This window comes from Lonchura striata, chromosome 14 (assembly GCF_050655825.1).
Source record: "Lonchura striata isolate lonStrDom1 chromosome 14, ASM5065582v1, whole genome shotgun sequence".
Taxonomy (NCBI): domain Eukaryota; kingdom Metazoa; phylum Chordata; class Aves; order Passeriformes; family Estrildidae; genus Lonchura; species Lonchura striata.
In genome coordinates, this window is record NC_140716.1 from 718,092 (window position 1) to 744,604 (window position 26,513).

At 52.1% G+C, this 26,513-nt stretch overlaps 2 protein-coding genes across 9 annotated transcripts in view; one reads left to right on the forward strand and one right to left on the reverse strand.

Moving 5' to 3' along the window:
* USP31 (ubiquitin specific peptidase 31) overlaps positions 1-14,401 on the reverse strand; it is a 30,709-nt gene extending 16,308 nt beyond the window's left edge. For all 8 annotated transcript variants that reach the window (XR_014958487.1, XR_014958486.1, XR_014958485.1 and 5 more), the window contains exons 1-5: positions 13,805-14,401; positions 3,269-3,406; positions 2,742-2,830; positions 1,779-1,871; positions 498-633 (exon numbers count right to left, since the gene is read on the reverse strand). Coding sequence is in view for 3 of the 8 variants with exons in the window: in XM_085591938.1 (XP_085448064.1) it covers positions 498-633; positions 1,779-1,871; positions 2,742-2,830; positions 3,269-3,406; positions 13,805-14,386 (1,038 nt within the window). In the remaining 5 variants the exon portion in view is untranslated. The remainder of the gene's footprint in view (positions 1-497; positions 634-1,778; positions 1,872-2,741; positions 2,831-3,268; positions 3,407-13,804) is intronic.
* Positions 14,402-14,829: 428 nt separating this feature from the next.
* On the forward strand, positions 14,830-26,008 carry SCNN1G (sodium channel epithelial 1 subunit gamma). Its single transcript, XM_021543847.3, has 13 exons — positions 14,830-14,959; positions 15,129-15,453; positions 16,240-16,534; positions 16,967-17,160; positions 17,549-17,652; positions 18,207-18,370; positions 21,130-21,228; positions 22,400-22,517; positions 23,045-23,123; positions 23,202-23,259; positions 23,600-23,661; positions 23,857-23,932; positions 24,326-26,008. The coding sequence occupies exons 1-13, from the start codon at positions 14,929-14,931 to the stop codon at positions 24,710-24,712; spliced, it is 1,992 nt and encodes a 663-aa protein (XP_021399522.1). The 5' UTR covers positions 14,830-14,928; the 3' UTR covers positions 24,713-26,008.
* The last annotated feature ends 505 nt before the right edge of the window (positions 26,009-26,513 follow it).

Genomic DNA, 26,513 nt, shown 5'->3' on the forward strand with positions numbered 1-26,513 from the left:
CAAACCACCCCTGCTTTCAGCTCAGTCCCTCATCTCTCAGCTGGGGTTTTCCTGCTAAGGGATGGCACTTGTCAAGACATCCTGTCATCAGCCAGGAGCAAGGAATGGGGAAAAGGATAGCCATAAACTGGGAGAAGCTGGCATAAAAGCAACATATGGAGAGGTTTTGGTGGAATTCAATAGCTTTCCTGAAGCTCTTCCTACAGAGAAATTCGCTGTAGGTGCCCGGTGGTTGCCTCACTGCCAGCATGCAGAGATCACCATGGGATCAGGCAGGTCTGCACACTGCACTGAGGGCTATTCCAACATCACTAGGATTCAAACAGCCCATACACAGGGAAAAGCATGATCCAGATTTCCACCACTACCTTGTTTCCCTGTTCAACCATGGGCAGCCAATTTCGATTCCTATATATCCCACCAGGGACAAAAGCCTCCCCTCTCCTCCCACTGCAGGGTGGGAGGTGCCCACACAGGTGGGCAGCCCCACCCATTACCTGCTCCGTGGGTATCTTGGTTTCTGAGGAGACAGCCTCCCGCAGCCTGGCCACCGTTCCGGAGATGGGCACGGCCACCCCGATGCGCATGCAGTGGGAGCACTTGCCCTGGTACACCACGGTGATGTAGAGTGGCCTGTGGAGAGCATGGGGGCACTGCCAGGCTGGGCTGAGCAGCTCTGGGCACTGCCTGAGCAGCCTCAGCCTGCCCTGGGCACTGCCTGAGCAGCCTCAGTCCACCCTGGGCACATCCAGGCTGCCCACCAGGGACAGGGCCCTCCTGGCTGTGCAGCTCCACCTCACACTGGAGCTGCACTCAGCTGCAGCCAGACAAGGGTGCTTGATTCACACACTCCTTTCCTACTATATGGCCTGGTGTTACTTACTCCCACCAGCAGAACAACTCAAAAAAGTCCCACAAAGTTAAAACCAAAACTGTCTATGAGAAGGCAACCAGTTTCCCAGCAGGGATCCAGCTTGGGACAGTCAGTATAAGACAGCACCTTGAAGGACTTGGGAGAGCTGCTACTGGGAACAGGCTGCCTCTCAGCCCTCAAGCCTGCCTCCAAGAGCAGCCAGCAGCACTGCTGGGAGAGAAGAGGGAAGGGACACCTTCCCTGCACAGCCCACTCAGCCTCCACCCAGTGGTGAAGCAGGGATTTCCACAGCAAATGTGACAGCAATGTTTAATCTGCCCTATCATCACACTGTTCCATTGCTTCTGGAACCTACACAAATCTTCTGGATGCAAACGCCAGGTGAAGGGGTTTGTTTATACCTTAGGTAGTTTTGCTATGAACCTCTATCTTCACTTTGAATGTTTTATCTGGATTTTTTCCTCCCCTGAAGTTTTTTCTGTATTTGCATCAGCTGTCTTTCAAAAAAGCAAAACATTTTGCAGGAAAGATTTTTAACTTCAATTTTTGAAATTGGAGTGATCAGTGAGGCTGTGCTCAAAAAACAATGTGTGCTTCATCCTTTTCCCTTTTTTAATTTTAAAATGCTATGAATCAAGTGAAAAGCAAATATTTTGGTTATGTGAAGTGAAGATTTTTTTTCTCCCAAAACTAATTCTACAGGAAGGATAGACCTTTCAAGTAAAAGCCCCAATTTTCCATTTTACCTGCAAACCAAAACATTAAATCTACTATGATCCTATCTATCTTTTTTAATGACTTTTCAGAGATTTTGCTGGTATTGCCTTCCTGCTGTAGCAAACTGAGGAACACGAGATGCACAGGAAAGGAAAGAGCCAACGTTGCGCCCAGGACAGCTCCGTACCGAGTGTGCGGCAGAGGGATCGGCAGCGAGATGCACAGGAAGGGGTCAAAGGTGTTGCTCTGCTTCTGGCAATGAGGGCACGTCAGGGAGGACCTGGGAGCAACATGGACAACAGGGCACAGTTACACCTCACTCCACTGGGAATGCACAAACCATCAAATCCCAACAGCAGACCCAACGGGAATCCCTGGAAGGGTTTTTTCTTTGGAGAGAAGTTACAGAACAGGGACAGATACAGTCAGCACTGGGGTGCACACAGCTCTTACACAGGAAAAGCTCCAGAGTCCATCCTCATTCTCCAGAATTCCATTCTCATTCAGAATCAACCTGCACCTTACAATGGCTTTGTGTCTTAGACCAGGCTTAAGGTTTCGCCTTTGCAAAGGAAAAGCTGGCAAATACTGGGGAGGAAGCCCAGCAATTTTAATTCTTACAGCAGTACAGGCACATGCCATCAAGGAATACAGGTGATTCAGCTGTTCTCATCCAGTAGCTCTGAAATTAGAAAGCCCTCTTCCCAGAAAGAAGGAAAACTCAAGGGAAAACCCTGAAGGGACAATGATAACTTCAGCTCAGAATTCCCAAGTGCCAGATGACAAGCACTCTGCACACACTGGGGATCCCTAACTCCCAGGCACCTCTAGATCCTGCCATGGGCTTTCCCTCTGACAGTCAGGGCGAGCCCCACAGCACTAGGCTTTCCTGAGCCTTTGCTCGTGAAGCTGACTCACTCTCAGGATGCACAGGAGCAGGTGTAGTGGTACATACTGCAGATTTACACAGAATATACCAATTTTGAAACAGTGAAATTCTCTCTTTTCTCTAGAGCAAGGTCTTAGTTCAGCAGGAATTCAGAAACAGTTGTTAACAGTGATACCAGTCCCAACTGTACTGGGGGCTAGTGTCATTTTAGAATTATACTGGGGTCAGCCATACATTCAACAAATTTATAAAATACCATACCTGTACTGGGCTTGAAAGAGTTCCTGCACAAAAGTGCTACTGATGGGAAAGGCTGGGCCCTCAAGCAGCACATCATCCTCCAGTGGCGGCTAAAAGAGAGGAACAAACCTTGAGGCACACCAGGTGTGGGGAGTGCACAAAGCAGGTGGCTCCAGAACCCCAGTCAAATTTTACCTTGCTTAGCCAAAATCACTGGAAAAATGCCACAAGCATTTTTAACTGCCAAGCACACTATGCTCCCAGGGGTGGGCATGCAGGAAGGTGAGGTGGGCAGGGAAGGGCACGGGGCTGGTAACACCTCCTGGCTATTGCAGAGCCACTCAAACACAACTGCCTCAGGGAGCACTTGCTAGGGATTATTGGAACAGCTGGTTACATTTCCAGGGCAGAAACAAACATTATTTTAACCCACGCTTTTGTTCCACCTGAACTACTGAAGTTGATAAGCCAATGGGGAAAACTACTGTAAAAGGAAAGCCTGTGTGCAAAGCTAGACTCCCACACTGTCCCCCAGCAGAATCCCTCACCTTGAGTGGAGGCATGCCACCGGAATTCACCACGTTGTTCAAATCCTCGTGGACTCTGTCGAGCAGCCAAAGCAGGAACTCCTGAGCATCGTGCTGGGCATTGCCACGGTACTGCATCGCGTTCTTGGACACGATGTTCTGCCCAGAGAAGAGACAGTGCAGCACCAGCCAATGCAGACCCGAGCCACTCCATCCCACCCACCCCTGCCTCACAGCACCTGACACTCCTGCCCTCATGAAATCCTCTGCTTGTTCAAGCTGAAGCAAAACAACAATTTAGTTTCCTAATGCCCACACACTCAGTCTTGCTCATTGTGGTTTTGGTCACACATCTCCCCAAAACTTTGATGCTGTTGTTCAATGCTAATCTAGGTCCACAGTTCCAGGACTCAGCCAGAATCAGGACATCTAAATCACAGATGCTTCTACAGTCTGATCATCATCATGCAGGTAGAGCAAAATTACTTCCCATCAGCACCCTGCCAAGCACAGGAGTAGCACAGGCCACCATGGAATTTTTTCCACTGGGTATCAAGACTCCACTATGTATAACTCACTCATCCTAAACACTATCTCCTACTGCCATCCCAACCAGGGAGATGCAGCTTTCCCCGGACACAAGAACCATGGCACTCCAGAGCAACCAGTGCTGGAGCAGCACCCATCCCATGCTGTGCTGCACCTACCTCCTTGGCACACCTGCGGAGAGAAAAACTGCTCACACAGGACTCTGACTTACTGACCAGCTCCCCAGGAGGGACAGTGCACGAGCACAGGCAGACAGGACCTGCAGGGCAGGAATGGATGGGAGGACTGCAGAGCCCGGGCCCAGAAGGCTGCACAAGCACCTTGTGCCAGAGCTCCTCCACTCCTCTAATCAGACTTTGCAACAGATTTGAGAAATGAGGTTGGGTTGCTCGCTTTATCCCTCTGAAAATGGGGTCACTGGGGAGTGGGGTGGTGATGAAACAGGCAGGAAAGGACTGATAAACATATACCCTCTATGCTGTATAATCTGTCCACTGTCTCAAGGCTGCAAAATAATGGGAAACAGAAATAATCTGCTCTCATTACATATGTGCAGGCCTTCTGACAGCAGATTTACTGCTCTTGCTGTGCAGGGACCAGCACTCTCCCACACAAAATATGTGCACACAGCTTGAGCCATGGGAGTGGTTGCTAGCCAACACTCTGTGCCACATTGGTGTGACCCCAGCACCTCTGCTTGGTGTCCAATGTAATCCTCAGCTTGGGATGCTGCTGAAAATTTTTTCATGGGGGAGAGAAATTTGAAGCAGTCTGTGGGCACTTGAAGATTAATGGAGACCAAACAGCTTTCTCTGCTCCTAGCTCCTGTTAAGCAATGCAAAACCCAGTGGAAGAAAAAAAAATTATAAAATATAATCCATAAAATGGATCTAAAAATGTGTCTTCAGGTACCAGCCTGATACCTCTTGCCCTTCTTCAGCAGAAAGGTGAACTGAATGCACCCAGTCAATTATGCAAGGAAGAATGTAAGGCATACATGTGGAGACTTGCTTTGCAAACATTAACTTTGTTCAAAAAAACCTACACTGAAAATTCAATTTAGCCCTTAAATTAGTGTGCCAAGTTTCAAACTGAAAATCAATCACTAACATGTGAAGCTGAGATTGTAGTCCAGCCTAGTGGGTACCTCATACATCTTCTCCAGAACCGTTCCATGCTCCTACAGTAACACACTTGAGCTGTAGCAGCTGTGCCCATCCTTCCAACCCACCGTGCCCAGCTCAGCACCAAGGGATCGTGTCCCTTACTCCCACCGAGGGAGGAGGCTCCAGCAGCACTCAGGTCACAGCAAAGCCAGGCTCACTCTTCTCAGTGAGCTGATCAGAAAGCCAAGGGAAAGAAGTGCTGAGACAGCAGCCGTGTCCCCTCTGTGCCAAGACATGAGCAGTGTGATGGGAGCAGGCCCTGACGCTCTCCCATCAGCCAGAGCCAGCAGCCTCATCTGGTGTCCTCTGTCCCAGCCAGCTCAGCCAACAGGCACTGTCACTGCACTTCTAGGGCCTGTCCAGACACAGCTGATGATAAAAGGCTCCTGGCATTGCTGGGAGGAAGCAAATCCAGTATTTAAAGTGAAAAGGAGACATGGAGGGGTTCTGTACAGAAACATAAGGATTTGGGGGTCCAGGCTACTAGTGTTTGTTACTGCCTCTTCCCCAGAGGCACAGCACGTCACTCCAGTCCAGAGCCTCCCTGGCTCTTACTGATGTGTGTCCCTGGGTTGCAGTGCCCCCAGAGAGCAGCAGCCAGTCTGTACCAATCCCAAGCACAGGGAACCCACGGATGCACAGCAGTCACGTGCCCCGCTCCGAATCTGTGTCACTGCTCGGCTCAGAAGCATCTCCACGATAATTGCTCTGGTTTTCTCAACACTCTTGCAGCCTGAGAGGACTAAGGATAAAGAGCTGCCTGTGGAGACACATCACAAGATGCTGGAAGTGATTCAGGAAGCACTACAAAATATCAGATGCAACTTCCTCACAAGAGGCTCTGCTAAACAAACACTCCAGCACCAGCAGCACGTTCCCAGCGTCACTCACACCTTCTGCCAGCTACAAGTGGGTCCATTACTGAAAGCCCTGCTGCTGCTGCTCCAGGGAGCGCCGTGTGCCCTCCTCCCAGCCCGTGTGCCCCCCTCCCAGCCCGTGTCAGGGGCTGAGGCAGCAACCCCAGACACACAGGGTGTGGGGGGAACAATGGGCACACAGAACACTCGGCGCTGAGGGACATGATTTCATGAAGAGAGATAGAGGTGCCGACTCAAATGAACAATTTAACAACTGAGACAAATACCAGGAACTCCTAAAGGCCCCCCAGTCTGATGGGTCAGCACCAAACACAGCCCCACACACCTCCCTGTTCCCTGGTGGACTCAGGGCAGCAGGCAGAACACCATGGGGGTCCCCACAGCCCTGGGCAATAGACAGGGCTGCACAGAAGCTGGGGGTCCCCACAGCCCTGTGCTATGGATGGGGGACTGCAGCCTCTCAGCAGCCAGACTGGCCATCCCTGAACAGAAGCAATGTCCCTCTGTTCCATCCTGAACAGCTCCAGGAACATTTGACAGGCAAAGAAGACAAGCACTGGCCACCCAGCACCTCTCCATATTTACTTTCCAAGTCTGACCTTCCAGCCCAGCAGAAGGTTTCTTGCCCTTGCCATAGCCCTAAACTTTCACACCCCTCTTTTGCTCATCACTTAAGACAACACCTAATTTTGCTGGTCTTGCAGCAATGCAACAACTGTAACTGGATTCAGATACAGAGTTAGGAAGCAAATGCTTTAAAAACACATGAAAACCACCACATTTACCAACCCCCAGGAGCTGTTAATCCTCTGCCTCTATCTGGTTCTCCTGTAAACAGAGTTGGCACATCGGAGCAGCTTCTGTCCAGCACTGCAGGGTATCAAGAGTAACTCTGGAACAATTCCAGTGCTGCTGCTTCAGCTATGAGGCACCAGGAGTGGGCATGGACTCTGACACTGCCTCTCAATACCTTCCAGGAGGCACAGCACCTTCAGCCCTTTCCTCAGCTCAGCCCTTGTGAGCCTGGCAGGAGGTGGGTGGATCCTCCATTCCACCAGATGTGCACACAGGGGTACACAGACACCCTCAGTGAAGTGGCTTCATCCAAAGAGAGAAGAGGGAAAATCAAAATTTCCTATCAATCCCACTTATGTATCCCTAATGCAAGCACCCTACAACCATATCAGTCTCTGCCTGTCCATGAAGCAGATCTACAGCTAAGACACATTATCATTTTTACCAGGCCATTGAAAGTTCAATAAGAATTCATCTACTGCTCTAAATAGATACAATAAATAGATCAAAACAGAGCTGAACTACTGGCCTCTTCTTTGCTGCTATTATTGATCCAGATCACAAAGACAACTAGAGGAAAAATGCCAATCTGCTACTTAGCAGTGTGGCCCTGCTAGGAAGCAACTGTGGAAGGATTCTGCACATGAACAGATAAAGTCAGCTCATCAGAGACCTGACCCAATGACACACATGCACAGGAGAGAAAGGCTGTTCTTTATCTCCTATTGAACAGTGAGCTATGCTCAGGCATGTTATTTCTCTTTCTTAAGCCCACAGCCACAGTTTTGCGTTTGAGAAGTTCTACAGCAGACAAGCAGTTACCTGAATTACCCTCTCTGCTCACACACAGACAGCTCTTTCCCCTCTCTGGAGATGTTCTGTTCTGGGGAGACCAGTACCCAGCCAGCAGCGTGGTTCAGGCCCCAGGGCTCAGGAAGGGAGCTCCTCCATTCAGGGGCAGATCACTGTGGACTTGGCCTTAGCACAGGCATCAAACAGGGAAAAGGGAGCTTTGATGACAGGAGGTCTGTCCCAGCAGCCAGGGCAGGACAAAACACTCCTCCCTTGCCCTGTGGGCATCCAGAGGCACCAGGGTTCTGGAGACAGCACCCCACGGGACGTGGCAGCTCCATGGGCAGCCCGTGTCCCCACGCAGTCCTGCCCTGTGCAATGCAGAGGGGAAGAAGCACAGCCCTTATGAGAATACTTCAGGAAGTACAGCCATGAGGAGAACTACAGGGAGCAGCACAGCAGCACCAGAGTGATTCTCCACCACGTTTAACAAGCCCAGACAAGAAGCATCATTGCACCAGCCCATGCCTAACACCCCTCATTCCAGCAACTACTCTCACCCTTCCAGGCTGAAGCCTCTTAATCCTCATTAAGGAGAGAGTGAAGTTTGTCCAGACGATGTTACCCAGGGCTGCCGAGTGTGCACGGGCACAGAGGCAGGTTGTGGGTGCTGCATTCCCCAGCTGGCACACTCCTCTCCAGGCCCTTCCCAGGAGTGCAGCTCTTGCTGCCAGAAGGCACCGCAGGGAGTCGGCACTGGCTGCTGGGAGAATTCACCCTTACAAAGAGCAGAAATCCCATATTGTTCAGCAAGAGCTTGTTTTCCTGATACACTAGTAGAGCAACTGGTGGGATACAAAGGAGTAAGGGATTGAGGAGGGGGAGAATGGCACAAACGAGGAGCAGGTTGTAAAGGACTATCAGTGAACGCTGGCGCAGAGGACGGATGGGAAGGCTAGGCCCAGCAGCCCAAGGAGCTCGTGCTCCAGCTGCACACCTGCACCTCTGCTCTCTCCAGGCTCTACCTCAGGTCCCAAGTTGGACACAGAAACTGAGATGGGGGAATCCCATCACTACCACTCTGAGAAGCCTCCCATTGCACATTATAACAAATATTCACTTCAGGAACACAGCCACATGCAAACAAGTTCATTAAGCAGTGCTTTGCTCAGATGGCAGGAAGAATGGGTTCACTCCAATGAAGTGGGGCCATGTACAAAGCACAGGGCAACACAGACCCAATTAAGCTGCCTGGGAACATGTGTCCCCCACACCGCTTCCACGGGCTGCTAGGCACAACACAGTTCTCATACTTTCAGTATGTGTCATTTTGCACAAGCAGCACTGAAATAAAAACCTGGAAACTCAGAAGACAAAAAACACATTTTGGCAATGATGTACATTTGCCCCTCCAGCCTCACAGAGGCTCCTGCCAACCCCCATGGCCACCCGGCAGTGGAGCAGCAGAGCTGTTCCACACTGGGATCTCTTTCCTGCCTCACCCAACCCTCTGCTCTGGAAAGGAGCACCCACACCACATTTCTGCTGCCCCCTCTAGCAGAACCCCCCCAGTGAGCCACATCCGACCTCTGGACTCTGCTGCTCACCTCAGCTCCCCTGCCTTGTGCCGCACTCACTCAGATCAAAGTTTGAAGCACAGTACAGAAATCCCCAAAAGCATTTGGATTTCACAGGTAAGTCAGACAGCTGCCTTAAAGCAACCAGATCTGCTGCGGGAAACCCTTCCCAGGGGGTTTAGGAGTATGTGCATAGAAAGCGAGTAAAGCAATTGTAAGGAAAAATAGGCAAGAAAATAAGTAAAACAAAACAAACCACACATGCAGTAATGGACTTACATCTTATTAATAATGAACATCAAAAATAAAAAAAAAAAAAAAGAAAAAGGCATAACATGGCAAGACTGCCAGACTTTTGTGATCTCAGTGAACTGCATTTCTGTGATGTCAAGAACCATTAGAAAAACTATGTAGAAAATTTGTAACTAGCTTTTTGTTTCAAAGGAAAGTGTTTCAACTCCAATTCCCAGAGCAGCCCTAGGACAAACCTCCTCATTATGATGCCACCGCTGAAAGCACCTGGACTGAACTGCAAAAAACACTTCAACATCCCATACTACCTAACTCACTCAAAGCCTCTTTAGAGCAACACAGAAACTGAAGCACCAGGAACCAACAGCCAAGCAACCAGAAGGGAAGGGTGAAGGGTCTCACATTTATTCTTTCATGTACTTTCTTCAGTCCCTCTCTGCAGAGGGAGGACAGTTTGCTCTCTGCAGAAATATTTTAGGAATAAGCAGTTGACCCTATCCAGAATAAAATAACTGATCTGGCACTAGGCAGAGAGCACAACAATAAAACACAACCCAGGAGATCACATTTGACACATCACTGGCCCCATTAGCAAGGCACAAGGGCTCTGGTGAGCAGAAGGGCCTGGGGCTGACAGCTCCATGAGCAGGACAAGGCTCCTGACAGCCTCGCTGCCCCAGCTGAGAGCTGCTCTCACGGCACCTTTAACAGGAGGCAGAGATCTCACCATGTCAACACTTCCAGGAGTTCCTTCATAACTCAGGAGTTAGTGATTAACCCCCAAAGAAGTGCCCAACACAGCTGGCAGATTGCTTGTCCCATAGGGAGATATTTGCACCAAATGCATTCCCAAAACACCTTGAAATGAGTTTCAAACAGCTACCTGCAAATCTCACATCAAACATTAAGTTTAAAAATAAATAAATAAAAAGGAAGAATCACTTTTAACCTGGCACAATAATCCCTGCTCTACCAACGGGATTCATTCTGGGTTCAGATCCAATTCTGACAATCCAACCCAACTGAGTTCTGGTGACTGTGCTGTATTTGCTGAACATGCTGCAGGTCACAGCCAAGGCCATCTTCTTGTAGGACAAGAAATGCAATCCCAGCTCTGGCGTGCAAAGGGTCTTAGTTAAACATTAGCATGCTTCAGTGCTCAACTGCCTTAGAGCCTCAGAGAAAATCTCAAAACAGTAAGAGCCTCATCATTCATAGAAGACCCACACTCCACAGAAGACAGAGGATTTGCATAAGAACATAATTTTTCAAGCCCAATTAGTTTAAATTAAAATCCTTCTTGCCAAGACCCCCACCATCACCTCCGAGTATTGCAATACAAAGGGCACTCTGTCCTCCCTGTCTGACACTCCCAGGAACTTTGCAGGCAGGACAGGACAGCTCCCTGGAAAAAAACAAGCCCAAAGCCCTGCTTATACAATAGATGTTTGTCACCATTGTCACACCATCACAAAGGGGAAAGAGGAAGCACAAGCCGCAATATTGGCCCCTGTTATGAAAGCAGCAGCTTTGTTCGGGCAGGAAAACAAAACCCACTGAGCAATCGGAAGAGAAGGATTGTTAAAGCAAACAGCAAAGGAGCACAGGACCAATGGGAAAGTCATCCTCAGCAGAGACACCCAGGAACTACCAACTCTGCCATGGTGCTCCCGTTCTGCCCCCAACCCAGGAACCAAACCCTTCTGCTTCCAGCTCTCAGTCCAGTCCTTAGGGAGCCTTTCCTACAACCTCAGCCTTCTACACCCCCGCTTTCCCCTGCTCTACCAGCACTCATCCCCTCTCTGTGCAGCTCTCTGCCAGGCTCTCCCCTCAGCCTGCAAATACAAGATGAACCACTTAGCACAAACCAGTTGCTCGAACTGCTTTTTCCTCAGTTTCAGCAGCTACATCATTCAGAGATCCATGACATGGGTTATTTCCTGAAGACCAACTTCAAAAGAGAGAAAACACTACCAAGGAAAACCAGCTGAGGGTAAAAGGCATTCCAAAAATCATTCCTTCAAATGCCCCTGTCCACAAGGACTCTAAGACATGCTTAATAATTTCCTCTCTTCCAATAGAGAAGCCTACAGATATAAGAATGAGCAAAATAAAAAAAAGTATTATCCTTTGTCCTAAAATAAATTTAGTACCTGCAGAGAAGTATTTAGGAATTAGCAAGTGCCTTTGCCCAGTTACATTTGGTGCCAAAAGAGAAAAAATAGCAAACAAAACAGCACATGGAAAGCATGCTGACTAAAGAGCCTTTTGCTGATCAAATAAATATTACTGTCAGTGACTATTACTGTTGGAGGGAAAGCCCAAAAATTACTCTGTGAAAACACTTTACACCCTTAAAAACAATTACAACAAGGCAGATTAGGAATGTTCCACCCTCTAAGCAGAACAAGCTGGGGGGATGTTTTCCTTGTTTTGGGGAGAAGCAACAGTTTCCAGAATGAAAATACTGATCTTTGCCTTTCTCCAGTCTAAACCCGTTGTTTACATTTGTAAATCTGTGCAAATCTGCTGCTGAGAAAAAGCTGAATTAAAAACTGAATTTAATAGCAGGTTCAGGCAACTTAACTGTCTTTAGAAACATTAATTTCATATTATTAGTAATATTACTATTATTATTATTAGAAGCAATATTACTATTATTATATATAAGGGAATAGCACTTGACACAATGACACAGTCCTGCAGCTGCTGGCACCATGCAGCACTGAACTGGATCAACTGGGACCAGACTCCCTCCAGCAAGAGGCTTTTCAAAACCTCCAGGGACCTGGCAGGTAGGAGATGGATGGGCTCCAGTTCCATCCACAAGCAGAGCAGTACTCGCTTACTGTCAGCAGCCCCTGCAAGCAGCAAAGTTCTGCTATCAACACCCGCGGAAATGGCCTTAATTTAATCCCTGGCCCTGATGCTCTTCCTCCTGCTGTCACTCGTATCCCAGCCCTGCTCCCACAGCCTGCGTGAACAGCAGAGCCTGGCCTAGAAAGAGAGCTGCTCCCCCTTCTATCAGCTCTGCTGTCAGAAGCCAATCGTGCTTTCACAACCTTTTTTCCTGCTATTACTCAGGAGAAATCCACAATTTCTTCTCCTGCCACACCACCTCGGGAGCAGTGACGGGTCAAGGTGAGTGCCCTGTGATGCTGCCAAGACTGGAGTCACTGAGTGATCGACTTTCCAAGTGCTCCCCCATAAAGACCTCTCTGAAAAGACCAGAGCCACACATGGTCCTTGTGGCAGGCATCCTGAGAGAAGGCAAACAGCCAGGGTCTCCGGCGAATACCCCTGTGGCCAGGTGGGTGCAGCTGCCTCAAAAGGCACAGGAGAAGCAGAGAGAGGAGAGGGAAGAGGTGCTGGCCACGCAAACGACCGAGGGTGCCAAAGGCCACTGCCACCTGAGAGAACTCTCGAGGACATCCCACCATCCAGCAGGCACCAAGGGAGAGTTGGCTTTGGGACCCAGTCTCTACCTGCTGCATACCCCAGCTGAACTGCACGCAGAGAGCCCAAGACCGTGTCTATGTTCTCACTGTTTTCATGCATTTGAACATCTCCTCTGCAAGTCACTCTGAAAGAAAAATACCCCTAAAAGTGGCAGACACTCCCCTAAGTGTCTCTAAGTTCATGGAGGAGGCTACCACCCACCCTCTGATTCTCTTACACAGCCATGGAGTCTTCTGTGCCAGGAATAATACTTCCCCCTATTCCAGGAGGCAAAGCAGGCCTAGGGGACTTTTAAAACACTTGTGTCTGATTTCATCCAAAGCCACGGCAGGGTGTTTTTACGCCACAGGGCAAGGACCAAGCCCTGTGCTCCAACAGCTCCTGGGGCAGGGGCTGTCGGACAGAACCACAGCACAGGGGCTGAGAACGGCAGGAGAACATCACGGGGCCAAACACCAGCGAGTCCAAGCAAGAGAGTCCAAGCAGTACTCCTGAAACACACTCCCCAAATCAGCCCAGTGGCACAAGTTCTTGGTTAGCAGACTACAAGGCACAGCTCTCAACATCCTCCTTCCATGCAAGCTCGCAACTCCCAAACAGCTGCAACCTCCCTAACGGTAGCACAGCAGCAGAATGAAATGGTAAAATGGGTATTTTCACCAATAAAAACCATCCAGAGCCATCAGCCAGCATCAACCACCATGAGCAAACAGCACAGTGGCAGCACCTGTCCCATGCCCAGGGCGCTGCTGTGGGTGCCCAGCGTTGTCATCCGGCCAGGGTCTGCCGCTCTGGGACGATGCTGGGAGCAGGGACAGCACTCCAGAGCTACGGGCACGGAGCTGGCAATGCCAGCGCGTTCTTCCCACCGCGTGGGGGCTCGGACCAGCGGCAAAACACCCACCACAGCTGGTGACCGGGGCAGCCCACGGTGCCGGTGTGCTGGTGACACGTCGTGTCGCGTTTGGAGCCGATGTGAGCCACGGCGCCGCCGGCGGAGCCCCGAGCCCCGGGGCACCGGCCCTCGGGGCGGCTCCCGGCGGCGTGCGCTCGCTCCTCGCGCCTCGACGGGGCGAGGCCCCGGCTCACCTTGAAGTCGCGGCTGTGCTGCGGGGTGTACTCGAGCGTCCAGAGCGCCCGCACCAGCTGCGCCAGCTGCTCCGTGACCTCGCCGGGCGCGGGCGGCGGCCCGTCGGCGGGGGGCGGCCCGCCGCGGAACTGCTCCAGCGCCAGGAACTCGGCGAACAGCTCGGTGTTGCTGAGGCACTGCAGGATGGCGTTCATGAAGCAGGTGTTGCCGTGGTTGCGCAGCCCCGCCACGCCGGGCACGGCCTCGGCGCTGCCGGCGGGGCGCGGCGGGGGCTCGGGGCTGCGCGGCGGGCCCGGCGGGAAGCAGCTGCCCAGGCCGCCGGTCGCCTGCGGCGGGGGCAGGCGCGGGGCGAGCCCGGCGCGGGGCTCGGGCTCGCTGCTGTAGTGCGAGAGCGTGGACAGGGTCTTCAGCACGCGGCTCATGAACCCGCCGAGCGACCGCCCGGACGGCGCCGGGGCCGGGGCGGCGGCCGGGGCCGAGCCGGCGCCGCCGCCCGCCGCCCTCCCGCGGAACAGCCGCTTGCTGAAGGAGCGCTTCTCCTTGGCGCTGCCCGCCGGCCCGGGGCCGCTCACCCGCGACATGGCGGCGCGGCGCAGCGCGCATCCCCGCCCGGCGCTCGGCCCGCTCAGCCCGCCCGGCGCTCGGCCCGGCGCTCGGCCCGGAGCTCAGCCCGGCGGCCGCCGCATCCCGCCGGGCCGGGTCGGGCCGCGGCTCCGCCGCCTCACGGCGCCGCCATGCAGCGGGCGGGGCGGGGCGCGCCGCCGCGTGACCGCGCCGCCACCCCGGCCCCGGGCAGACGCTGCCGCAGCGCCGCCATCTTCGGTGCTGGCGCGGGGCGGGCCCGGGGCCGCCCTGGTCCCGCCCCATCCCCGCCCCTCGCGGGCCCCGCCCCAGCGGCGGCCCGGGCGCCGCTCCCGGAGCCGCCCGGCCGGGCCCGCGCCGCTCGGGCCCGTTACCGCGGGCTCCCCGCGCAGCCCCGGCCGCCGCCGTGGGGCGGCGCTGCGCGGCCGCGGAGCGGGCGGGGGGCGGGCGGGGCGGTCCGGGGCGGGGCGGTGGCGGGGGTAGGTACCGGGGCGGCCGCCCGCCGCCCCATCGGCAGCGTTGCCGGGACGGGGAGAGCAGCATGGCGCCGCCGGGCCCGGAGGCCGGCCGAGGTGAGGCGCGGCGAGCGCGATCCCCGCCGGGACGGCCGTTCCGGGGATCAAGCACCAGGAAAGGGGTGGGATGCGGGTGACGGGACGGGGCGCTGCCGCCGCGGTGTGCCGGGGCCGCGGGCGGTGCGCGCTCCCCCAGCCGCCCGCTCAGCGCCCGGTTCGCCCGCAGCGGCCGGCACGGCTCCCGGTAAGAAGATCACGGCGCGGCTGAAGCGGACGCTGCCGGTGCGCGGCCCGCAGGCGCCCACGCTGAGCGAGCTGATGCGCTGGTACTGCCTCAACACCAACACGCACGGCTGCCGCCGCATCGTGGTGTCCCGCGGCCGCCTGCGCCGCCTGCTCTGGATCCTGCTGACCCTCAGCGCCGTGGGGCTCATCCTCTGGCAGTGCGCGGAGCTCCTCATGAACTACTACAGCGCCTCGGTCTCCGTCACCGTCCAGTTCCAGAAGCTGCCCTTCCCCGCCGTCACCATCTGCAACATCAACCCGTACAAGTAAGGCTTGGGGAGCTGCTGGGAGGATGGCAGCCCTGCACAGCGCCACATTCCTTCCCGAGCTCGTCCCGGTGCTCCTTGTCAGCACTTTCCCTCCCTACCTGCGGGTTTTCCCTGTGGTGTGCCCTGGTGTGCCACATCCCCCTCTGTGCCATGTGGCTTACACTCTCACCCCTCGCTGCTGCCTGCTGACCTCGCCTTGCTTCATGCTGCTTTCTGCTCCAGACAGTCCCTGTCACCTCTTTGGCTCTCTTCAAATTCCCTTCTTCCCAGGACTGAAGTTCCAGGATTACAAACAGCATCATCTCCTAAAAAATGGAAAGGGCACCTCTCTCACTCCTCTCTTGCTTCTTTCTTTCCTTATGGGGGATTTTGACATGAATTATCAGCAATACTTTTCCTCCTGTCAAGTCATGCTTTACATTGCTCTCTGTTCTGCTGCCAGATTCCCACTCTGGTCCCCATGGGGATCCAGCTCTTTGATGAGCTTCACAGATGAAGTCTTATTTCCACATATTCTGGCTCCTCAGACTTCCTAACATAAGAAACTTGAGAGTCTTGGGAGAACTGTCTCTATAGTTCAGTCTGCTCTGCTTCCTGGGGTCCTTGCTCCACGATCTCTCCATGGATAGAGCTGTGTCTGCCCTCACTGATGTGAGAACCTGGTGTGAGACCTCCACAGGAAATTCTGTCCCAAGCCATGGCATCCACAGTGCAGTAGGCAGAGCACTGCGGCTGGGCAGTGAGCTGGGGTGGGATGTCACTGTCGCGTTGTCTCCCGTGCAGGTACAGTGCCATGAAAGAGTATTTATCTGAATTGGACAAAGAGACAAAAAAAGCTTTGGAAACTTTCTATGGATTTTCTGAGGGCAAGTCCAAGGTGCGCCGGTCGGTGGAGGACTGGAACAGCACAGGGAGCGACTTCTTCGAACAGATCCCTCTGCTGAAGGTCGAGGACTTCTCCAGGACAGCGACTGAGCTGCACAGTGGGCAGAAGAGGAGAATAGAGGGAAGTGTCTTTCACAAGGACTCGTCCATCGTGAACTCGGGCGATTCCAATGACATCATTGGCTTTCAGCTGGTGAGTGTCACTGCCCTGGCCAGCGAGTTCCCTGTGGGGCAGCAAAGGGCTGTGCTGGGGTCAGTGTCCCTGCGGCAGGTTTTATTGCCTGCCTGCTCAGGTGGCTTTGCGGTGCACAGTGGTGAAGAGCACCCTGTCTGCTCTTCTGCCTAAGCCTCCGTGGCTGCTGCAGAGTTACCTCCTGAGAAGTGCCTCCCTGAAGTCTTCCCAAATAGAGTCAGTGTCATCGGTGACCTTTCTTTAGGTCCTGAAATATTTGATCATATCACTTAGCCCCGCATAAAAGATCTTTGATGCCCACTGTAACTTCATACATGGTTATTTCTGTGGAAGTTAAACACTATCAGATGTACAGTCCTTAATTTACACCTTCCTGGTACAATCCCTGGTTTCAGTCCATCTGAAATGCTTTTTCTCCTCTATGCTTGTCAGTGTGATGCAAACAACAGCAGCGAGTGTGCCCTGTACACATTCAGTTCGGGTGTTAACGCCATCCAGGAGTGGTACAAGCTGCATTACATGAACATCATGGCACAAATTCCCCTGGAGACTAAAGAAAAATTGAGTTATTCTGCAGAGGACTTTCTACTGACATGTTTCTTTGATGGCATATCTTGTGACAAAAGGTCAGTGCACAGAAAATTCCTGCCATCTTAATAGCTTATTTCCAAGTCCATAATATGTAGGAATGGAATATTTGGTATTTGCTGAATTCCAGCAGGAGCCACTGCTAGTTCTGTGAATCTGCCTCCCCTATGCTATTAACCCCCATTCCCACTTTAAAACTTCGAGTTTCCATCTCCTGAAATATTAATCTAGATCCTACTGCCATGTAGTTTCAAGTTACTCAGAAAGAGACCCACATCTTTCAGCAAAATTAACTCCTTGAAGAGAAGTAAAAAATCCCCCATGCAGCCCCGGTCTGTCTCTGTCAAAAGCAAAGTTCAAATATGCTGCGTTTCTTTCACAGACAGAACTACACGGAACAGTGTAATGATATTTGATTTCTTCCAGGCACTTCACTCGTTTCCATCACCCCCTCCACGGCAACTGCTACACCTTCAACAGTGGCGAGAGCGGGACCATCCTGAGCACCTCCACGGGCGGCAGCGAGTACGGTCAGTCCCCTTTGCACACCTGGCTGTTCTGGGCCCTTTGCACACCTGGGCTGTTCCGGGGCCCTTTGCACACCTGGGCTCTTCCAGGGCCCTTTGCACAACTGTGGTGTTCCAGGGTGGTTTGCAGAGGAACTGTTTGACAAGTGGTTCAGCAAACTGGATCCTGCTGGAGCGTGAGCGATGTGTTGGCTGTAGATGTACAGGCTGATTGGAGAAGTGCCTGTTTGAACTAGTGCAAACTCTTGCCCGAGAATACAGATAATATCATTGCATCACTAATGTTTTCCAGCTGAAATTACTGCTGCCCAGTTATATAACTTTTTAAAGTGAGTTCCAGCCACGCTCTCAGCAGATGTTATTTGTTTACTGTACTCAGTACCACCAAGGGATGTTACTGGCTGCAGGTGTCTTGGTCTGGCTGGACAGAGGCTGTGCTTGGCTGTTAAAGTTCTACTTAAGGCCAGATAACATGAAACAAATCATGCTGCCCTCCCTGACCAGAAAACGTGGCTCTAGCTCCTGGTGTAAGTTCCTGCCTTGTCTCTGTGGTTCAGGATTGCAGGTTGTTCTCTACATCGACGAAGCAGAATACAACCCCTTCCTGGTGACATCCACAGGAGCCAAGATCATGATCCACGACCAAAATGAGTATCCCTTCATTGAAGATATTGGCACAGAAATTGAGACTGCAGCAGCCACCTCCATAGGGATGCATTTTGTGAGTAGCAACAATTTCGTTTTCGGGCACACCTTTGCCTTGGTACAGCTGTAAATAGAAACTGATGGGGTGATTTCAGGGAGCCAGCAGCTCGAAGGCATTTAAATACCTCCCACTCAGCAGCTGAAGTGCCCTGAAGGAAATCTTGTGACAGCACTTTTCTGAAAAATGGGCCGTGGGAAAATCAGGTCTTTCTAAACCAAACTAGCCTGGGATATTGTTTGTTCTCCCTTCTCTTCCACCCCTTGGCTTTCCAGGGGATTTTTGGTTTTGTTTTCACAGCAAAATCGACAACCACAGAAATGTGTTGTCAAGTGCCTGGTTGGGCTTTGGCAGTGAGCAGGGAGTTTCATCCCACGAGGGTCCCCGGGCCGAGGAGCCAGAGCTGGAGCTGTGGGTCCCCGCGTTGGGATCGGGCCCTTAGGAATGGTGGCAACACAACCCCTTGAACTGTTTTCTGAATGTAAGCCTCATTTTGCAGGTTTTCTCTCTGTCCCAGCAGTAAAAACACCCCCGTGGGCAGCAGCTTTGCTTTTGCCAGCTGTGAGCAGAGACAGGGAGAGCTGCAGCTCCTGCTTTCCCCATTTAGTGTAGTTCAGAGGAGGCATTTGGCCCAAGGGGGTTCGGCTCAGCAGCGAAAGCTGTGCCAGGTCCCCTTTCATCTGGATGGGCTGTTAAGTGAGCACTTCAGCTCTGCCTTTCTTTTTGGTGGTCTGGTGGAGCATCAGCCATCCAGCTTATCTGGGTGTGCTGCATAGTGATAGGCCCTGCATTAGAAAAGACATTAAAAGAGGGCTGCTGTTTTACAAAATGCAAAATAGTCTTCCAGCTGTCTGGAAAACTGGCGGCAACTCCTTGGTCAATCATGACTGAGAGGTTTGGGAACCAGGATGGTGTGAGGACACAAAGTGTTTCAAGATTCTTTTCTTTGTCACCATCACACCGAACAGAGAGGTCACACAAGGCAGAGTCTCGGTATTTAATGTAATATGTTCCCAGTACAATAGGGTTGAACTTTTGCTGTAGTATAAAAAACAAGATTGGGCACATCTTAATGTCTGTATATAAAAGATTTGTCATGAGGAAGGAATCCAATTGCATCCTAATGAGGCAGCCAAAATAGAAGCTAGATACAATTTCTGGTCTCAGAACAAAAGCTGGGGTCACTGTCCTGCTGGGAAAAGACAGCTCCAGAAAGCTGCTGAGTGGCAGGGGTGGTCAGGACAGCGCTGCAGCACCGAGGTGCCAGATCAATGCTTGTCCCCACGTGCAAGGTCACAAAGGAGGACACAGCAGCTGTGTCCCACACGGTGCTGCTTGCTGGGCTCTGAGCACAGCATCAGTGTCTGGTTATTGCTCATGGCTTTCTGCTGGGTGCTACGACTGCCCCTCACCTGCAAAATATTCCAAGATGTTTGGCATGCAAACAAGGCATTGATTGGTCAGAGTTAAAATGCTTTAGTTAAGTATTTAGTTTGGAAATTATTTCATACCTGAAGGAACAAGTAAGTTTTGTAGGAGCATAAGCCACAACAAAATAATTCTGTATAAAGGATCGATCATCTCTTGGAAGCCCCAGGAGCAGACTGAGGTAGTGTCTTGGCACTACACTGGATGTGGAATTTAAAAGCTGGTTTCAGTCAGGTTTCAGAAGTAATGCATCTCTAGTACTGAAATCCCATCTTACTCTCCAAAGAGAGATTTGGAGATTTTAGAGCTTTGCATCTCTAAAAGTGTTGTCTTGCACCATACTGGCCCAGAGCCTTCTCTTGCTGTAGTCAAAGTGGTGAAGTATGCTCCTATCAGGTGTGGCTTCAGGAGCTGCATTCAGTGCCTGAGGGGTTATGTGTCTTTCTCAGGTTCCTGCTAGATTGATCCTTTGTACAGAATTTTTTATTCTAATTTTAAACTCTGTAGAGAAAGACCCCATTCTTAAATGGATGTTTCTTGTGGTTTCAGGCCACTCTATTGTAAAGTGGATAATTACTGCAGAAAGATAGCAGGGGCTGAGGGAGGTAAGGCAGTCTGCAGGAAGTGGGCCATGGAGCTGGAATCCCATTCGGGAATTTGAGGCCTCCCGGCCCTGGTTTCACAGAGCTTGCAGGCACAGAATTGGCATGTCAGAGCACCTTGCCCTGGGCAGAGATTGTGGAACAGGAATAGTCATTAGCATTTGAGAGGAAGGGTCAAAGCAGCACCTGGAAAAAGGTTTGAGGGAGACACAAACATTTGATTTAGAGTGGATTGAGAGAAGTGCTGTTGAGCACTAGTGGAGCCAGGAGTGCTGTTTACCCACAGCACAGGAGCAGCCAGTGCAACAGCAGCGCAGGCAGGTGGGGATCCTCACAGAAAATAACCCAAGACCCGCAACAACTTCAGTCCCTCAGAACACAAACATCCAGAGTAAAGGACACACAGCCTCTAAGACTGGGAGAGAACATGCATATGGATTACTCTGCGTATGGATTACAATGCTTTATATTGCCATGATTATACCACCTTGCATTCCTGCAGAAGGTTTCCAGGAAGATGGCAGAGAATCCCACCAGAGCAGGGTTTTTTTGGGAAACGGATATTAGAAACAAAAAACCCCTTGTTTTGACAAGGGATCGACAAATCACTGTAGGTAGCAAAAGGTAAACATTCTATTCAAAGCTGCCTTATCACTTACAGTTTCAGAGTTGGGATAAAGAGTCACGGAATCCTTTGGTTTCTCTGTGAACTCCAAAACCACAAGTGTTTCCCTTTCTGTTTCTCAGACTCAGTCTCGCAAGCTGAGCAAACCCTACAGTGACTGCACAGAGACAGGAGCTGATATACCTGTGGAAAATCTCTATAACAAGAGCTACTCACTCCAGGTAAAGCCATTACATTTGGGTTTATCAGCTGCTTGAAAACTACCTGCATGAAAAACTTCATAACAGCCTGTGGTTCAGGACCTGAGACTGGGAACAGTCTGAGCACAGGGTTGCTGCTTTTACCACTGATGTAAAATGCAACGGCACTTCTTAAAATCCAACTTTTATTCCTGAGTGGTTGCTGTTTGAAGTTCCCTCAGGCACCCTGTTAGATAAAGAGAGAACATGAGCTCATTAGGCAATTTTCAAGCAATGTGAGACTGGAAAATATTGGCCAAGTAAAGGTTGCAGCTTAGTAACCCTTGAAGCCAGAAATTGTGACCTTTAGGACTCCAAGAATAACAGAAACCATCTAATCAGTATCCAGATAGCAGGATGTTTGTTTACAGAGTAAGTTTCCACTAATTTTGCATGGTTTCTGTAATTGGGTCCTCTTGGAGAGTGTCAGTTGTTCTGGCACTCTCCACTTGAAGAATTGTACTTACATTAGCTGCTGCCTGCTGCAAAGCCCAGGTCCAGGCTGAATTTTTGTTTTATGGAGAATATGAAATTTGCTGTGGTGTAGTGCCAAGTGGGATCACCTAGACATTATCTTTGGTTTTTAATAACAGTACTTCACCGAAACTCAGTGCTCAGGAGGGCTGGGACTAGGACCAAAAGGCTTGACTGGGATTTAAGAGAAAAGTTCTGTTCCTGCATGTCCCAGTGTTTCAGCACAAGCCGCAGCTCTGCTGCCCTGTTAATCCTCCCAGCTTCACCTCTCTTAGTAGGCACCAGCAGGGTTTGGTGGAAGCTGTGAACGTTTGCTGCTGTGAGTCACTTCCCACACCTAGTTAGTGATTCATGGGCCATGTGCCATTGTAGTCCTAAAACCTCTCCTTGACTCTGTAAGGGGCAACTGCAACACTGAAGCTTTTGGTGGCTATAGGGGAAGTGGGGACATTCACAGAACCCCCATATATGTAATCTTCTGAGAAGATAATATTCTGTTTTTTTTACACTAGAGCCTCAACCCTCCACCATACACTGTGTTTGTATTCACTCACAGCAGAGCCTGAAGGCCCAGGGAAACAGGGTTCCCATCCCACCACTGTTGTCATATGCAGGATGTTTTTAGGTGCACAGGAGCCTGGAGCTGCCTTTAGCCCCCAGCTCTGTTTTTTCTCCCCAGATCTGCCTGCACTCCTGCTTCCAGAAGGCCATGGTGGACTCGTGTGGCTGTGCCCAGTACGCACAGCCCTTACCCGCTGGGGCCGAGTACTGCAACTACAAGAAGAACCCAAACTGGAGTTAGTATTGGAACACCCCTGGCACTGCACATGCCTCAGCTGCCAGTCCTGTCCCCTGCACCCCCAGTGTACTTGTCACACATCCCCCTGTCCCCTGCACACCCAGTGTCCCCGTCACACATCCCCCTGTCCCCTGTACCCCCAGTGTCCCCGTCACAGCTGCTGCACACCCACTGTGCTGGGATGAGGCAAATCTGCCTTAACTCACTTAAGCCCCAACACCCAGAGCCAGAAGTGCCTCCCTTGCTCACACTGACTGGTTTGTGAAACTTCCCCTGATGGCTTGTCACCTGTGCCCACCACAGAGCAGTCGAGTGGAGGCTTGACCAGGTGTGGCAGTTTTCATGCCTATATCAAGTGACAGCCACTTCTCAAGAGTCTTTTGCAATATTTATAGGGTAAATCTTTTTATCCTCACCATATAGGCGATGGCCACAAAGGCCACCTATGCCCCAGATGTCCCACTCCAACCCAGGTAGCAGGTTTTCTTTCTGGCTTCTCACACACATCCTGCTCCTCCCCTGCAGTGTACTGCTACTACAGACTGCATGAAAAGTTTGTGAAGGAGCAGCTGGGCTGCCAGCAGATCTGCAAAGACGCCTGCAGGTAAGTCCTTGCCACAGCCAGAGGTAAAGTGTGCGTGGGAGCTGGAGCTCACAAGTGACATCCTGCCTCTCTCTGCAGCTTCAAGGAGTGGGCACTCACCACCAGCATTGCTCAGTGGCCATCCGTCGTGTCAGAGGTCAGTCCCCAGTTGCACTCCACCAGAACAGCAGCCTGGCACAAGGCATTGAGTAACCCCAGAGGCTCAGCACAAAAGCAGGAGGCCCTGGGGCAGTCAGTAGCATTCAGTGATACTACTCCCAGAGACCAGTTTGTAGTTTCCAGTTCAGGGCTTCCCCTCCAGGAGTTCAGCATTAAACTGAGATTTATCTTGGAGATCCCCTTGGGCTCAGCTGGCCTGTCACACACTCAGTTCTGGTACCCATACTAGCCCAAGGAGGTGTGGAGCATGAGTCCCTTCCCAAGGGTCTCTGCACAACAACCTGCAGCTAGAGCAGCATTTTCTGTCTGTTCTCCAGGACTGGATGCTCCGAGTTCTCTCTTGGGACAAAGGGCAAAAACTCAACAAGAAGCTGAACAAGTAAGTCCCCCTGTGTGTTCCTGCCTTGCACCTCCAGCTCTGATACGATCTTGGCAGCCCTAATGATGGCAATTGGGGAAAAAGCTCCCTTGGAGCAGCCCAGCCCTACTGGTCCAACTGGTTATTTGCATAGTTTTTCAGTATGTTTCATGTTATTGTTTTACTAAACCCTCTGCCTGCCTCCTTCTTCCCCAGGACAGACCTTGCCAACCTCATGGTGTTTTACAAGGACCTGAATGAGAGATTCATTTCGGAGAATCCTGCCAACACAGTGAGTGAGCACACTGGTCCCTGCTCCCAGGAGACGCAGCGCTTCCTCCCACGCAGGCTGGAAGCTTTCACCTGCCCAGGGGAGCGATCCCATAGGGCAGGGGCAGGAAGCTGATCTCAGATATGCACCTCTGGGCTGGTCCTGCCCTTTCCAGCCCTTATCTCCGGCCTCGTCTCTGCCTGTCCAGCCCCGAGCCCTGTGCAGGGGCTGCACAGCAAGCTCGGCTCCAAGCTCCTTCTGAAGCTGAGCCAAAGAGAACACCAGCAGCGACGGGCCCATTTGGGAGTGCTGAGCAAGCCCTGGGTGCCCCGGCTCCTTCTCCCTGCCTGCTGCGATGGCACCGTGGACACGTGCCCACTGCAGACCCTAACCTTGCGCTCTCTGCTCTTCCAGCTCGTCATTCTCCTGTCCAACTTCGGGGGCCAGCTGGGGCTGTGGATGAGCTGCTCCGTGGTCTGCGTCATCGAGATCGTGGAGGTGTTCTTCATCGACTCGCTGTCCATCGTCACGCGGCACCAGTGGCAGAGGGCGAAGAAGTGGTGGAGCGGGCGCCGGCGGGGCGGCGCGGGCCAGGCACAGGCCGGCGACGAGGAGAGGCAGGGCCACGACAACCCCGCGTGCGTGGACGAGGACCTGCCCACCTTCACCACCGCCCTGCGCCTGCCGCTGCCCCAGGACAGCCCCCTGCCCAGGACTCCCCCCCCCAACTACAGCACTTTGCGCCTGGAGACGGCCTTCACAGAGCAGCTGCCCGACACGCTGGAGCTCGGCCGGCACTGACGCCGGCCCCGAGGTGGGTGCTGCACCCACGGGTCATCCAGACAAGCACTGAAGGGCTGTCGGCTCAGACCCTCTCTCAGGGATTGAACTGGCAGTCGAAGCTGCCCCGAGCAAAGCTCAGACACGAAAGCCGAGGGCTCAGAGACGTTCGGAGCTTCAAGCAACATCAGTCCTCAAGTTAATGACGGCAGGAGATGGCTGGAGCAGGATGTGGTCCTAAGCAGGGATGTCTCACCAGGCAAAGGCACGCATTAGCCACCAGCTGCACACACCCCATTGCATGTGGGCAGGAATTGCTCCACAGCAGCAGATTGATGCCACATTGAGCATTAACACTAATTGCTCTCTGCTGTGTGGCTGGACTTGTGGGAAAAACCCCAGGCTGTCAGGAATCCAGGATGGCATTTGTAGGAAGGGCATGACAGGGGATTGAGTAAAGCACAAAAGAGCATAAAAGGAAAGCTCTCACTTGAATTTTCATTAGAAACCTAATTCCACTGGTGGCCTGAGGAGCTCTTTCTTGTGAGATGAAAAGCCAGGACAACCAGAAATGGGCTTGTAGAGCAAGTTACTACACAGCTGGGGTAGGAAAGCCCGAGTCATCCCCAAAGAATCATCTGAAAGGGCACGAAATCCAATTTGGAGCACAGTAATGAAGTGCATCCTCTGCAAGCTTGTTCCATTCCACATCACTCAGGCAGCTCTTAAACATAACTTCCAAGGAGCTCATTAAATTACTTCCCAGAAGCCTCACAGGGAGTTAGCTGGCTGCTCTTTTCCTGCTCAACCCCAGGCAAGGACTTCCTCCTGCAGCCACCCAGCTCCCCCTTGCCTGCCCTGGAGCTGGCAATGCCTGGAGGAAGTTTCGCCCCACCTGTACCTCATCCACCTGCCCCCACGCACTCCTGACCACAGGGCAGGGTCAGCACCCACGTTTTACCTCCTGTGCTGCTCCCCCAGGGGCTGCTGCCTGTGCAGCTTCCTGGGGAAGCTGGGGCAGCGCCTTCCCCACACCCCCAGCCTGCAGCCAGCTCCCTCCTGCCACAGCCCACTCTGCTGCCCTCAGCTCCCTGTGGGGGTGAGGAGCAGAGCCACCCCACACTAGGGTCTGTAGGGCCAGAGCCATGCAGAGCATGTGAGGGGTGTCTGAGTGGAAATCTCTCCTTTCTCTATGACCTTATTTTATGGAGGACAGTGAGAAGCCAGAAAGGTTGTTTAATGTGCAATAAAACCTATTTTAACTGAATTATTTAAATACTTGATAAACTGAAAAAATAAAGATATATTTTTGAGTAACTGCTTTGCCCTTTTTTGTTTTTAAATCACTACTGTATGAGTTAGTTCCCTGAAGGCATCCTGAGAGCTGAGGGACTTGTCTCTGCCTGCCCTGGGGTTGTAGGTTCTCAGCAGGGCCAAGCCTCTCAGCCAGGTACCCCAGGTCTCTCAGCAGAGATGGTGCAGGGGGGTTCTGTGGGATCCAGCTCAGGAGCAGGCAGGAGGAACATGGGGTGCAGGCAGAATCAGTGAAAAGGCCTTTCACAAAGCAACATTAACTAGCAAGAGACCAAAACCACTGGAACTTCAGGTGTCCCCAGACAGATCCACACCTGAGCAGTCCCTTGGAGGCCACAGGAGAAGTGGGAAGCAGATCTGCTTCAGCCCCTGGTCCGCTGGGAGAGGTGCTCTGGGCGAGCCACGGCTCATCCCCATCACCTCTAACAGCACCAAATACCAACTGACCACGACAATTCTGGCCCATGGGCAGTGGTGGCAGAACAGATCTGGAGCAGAATAGAGCAGC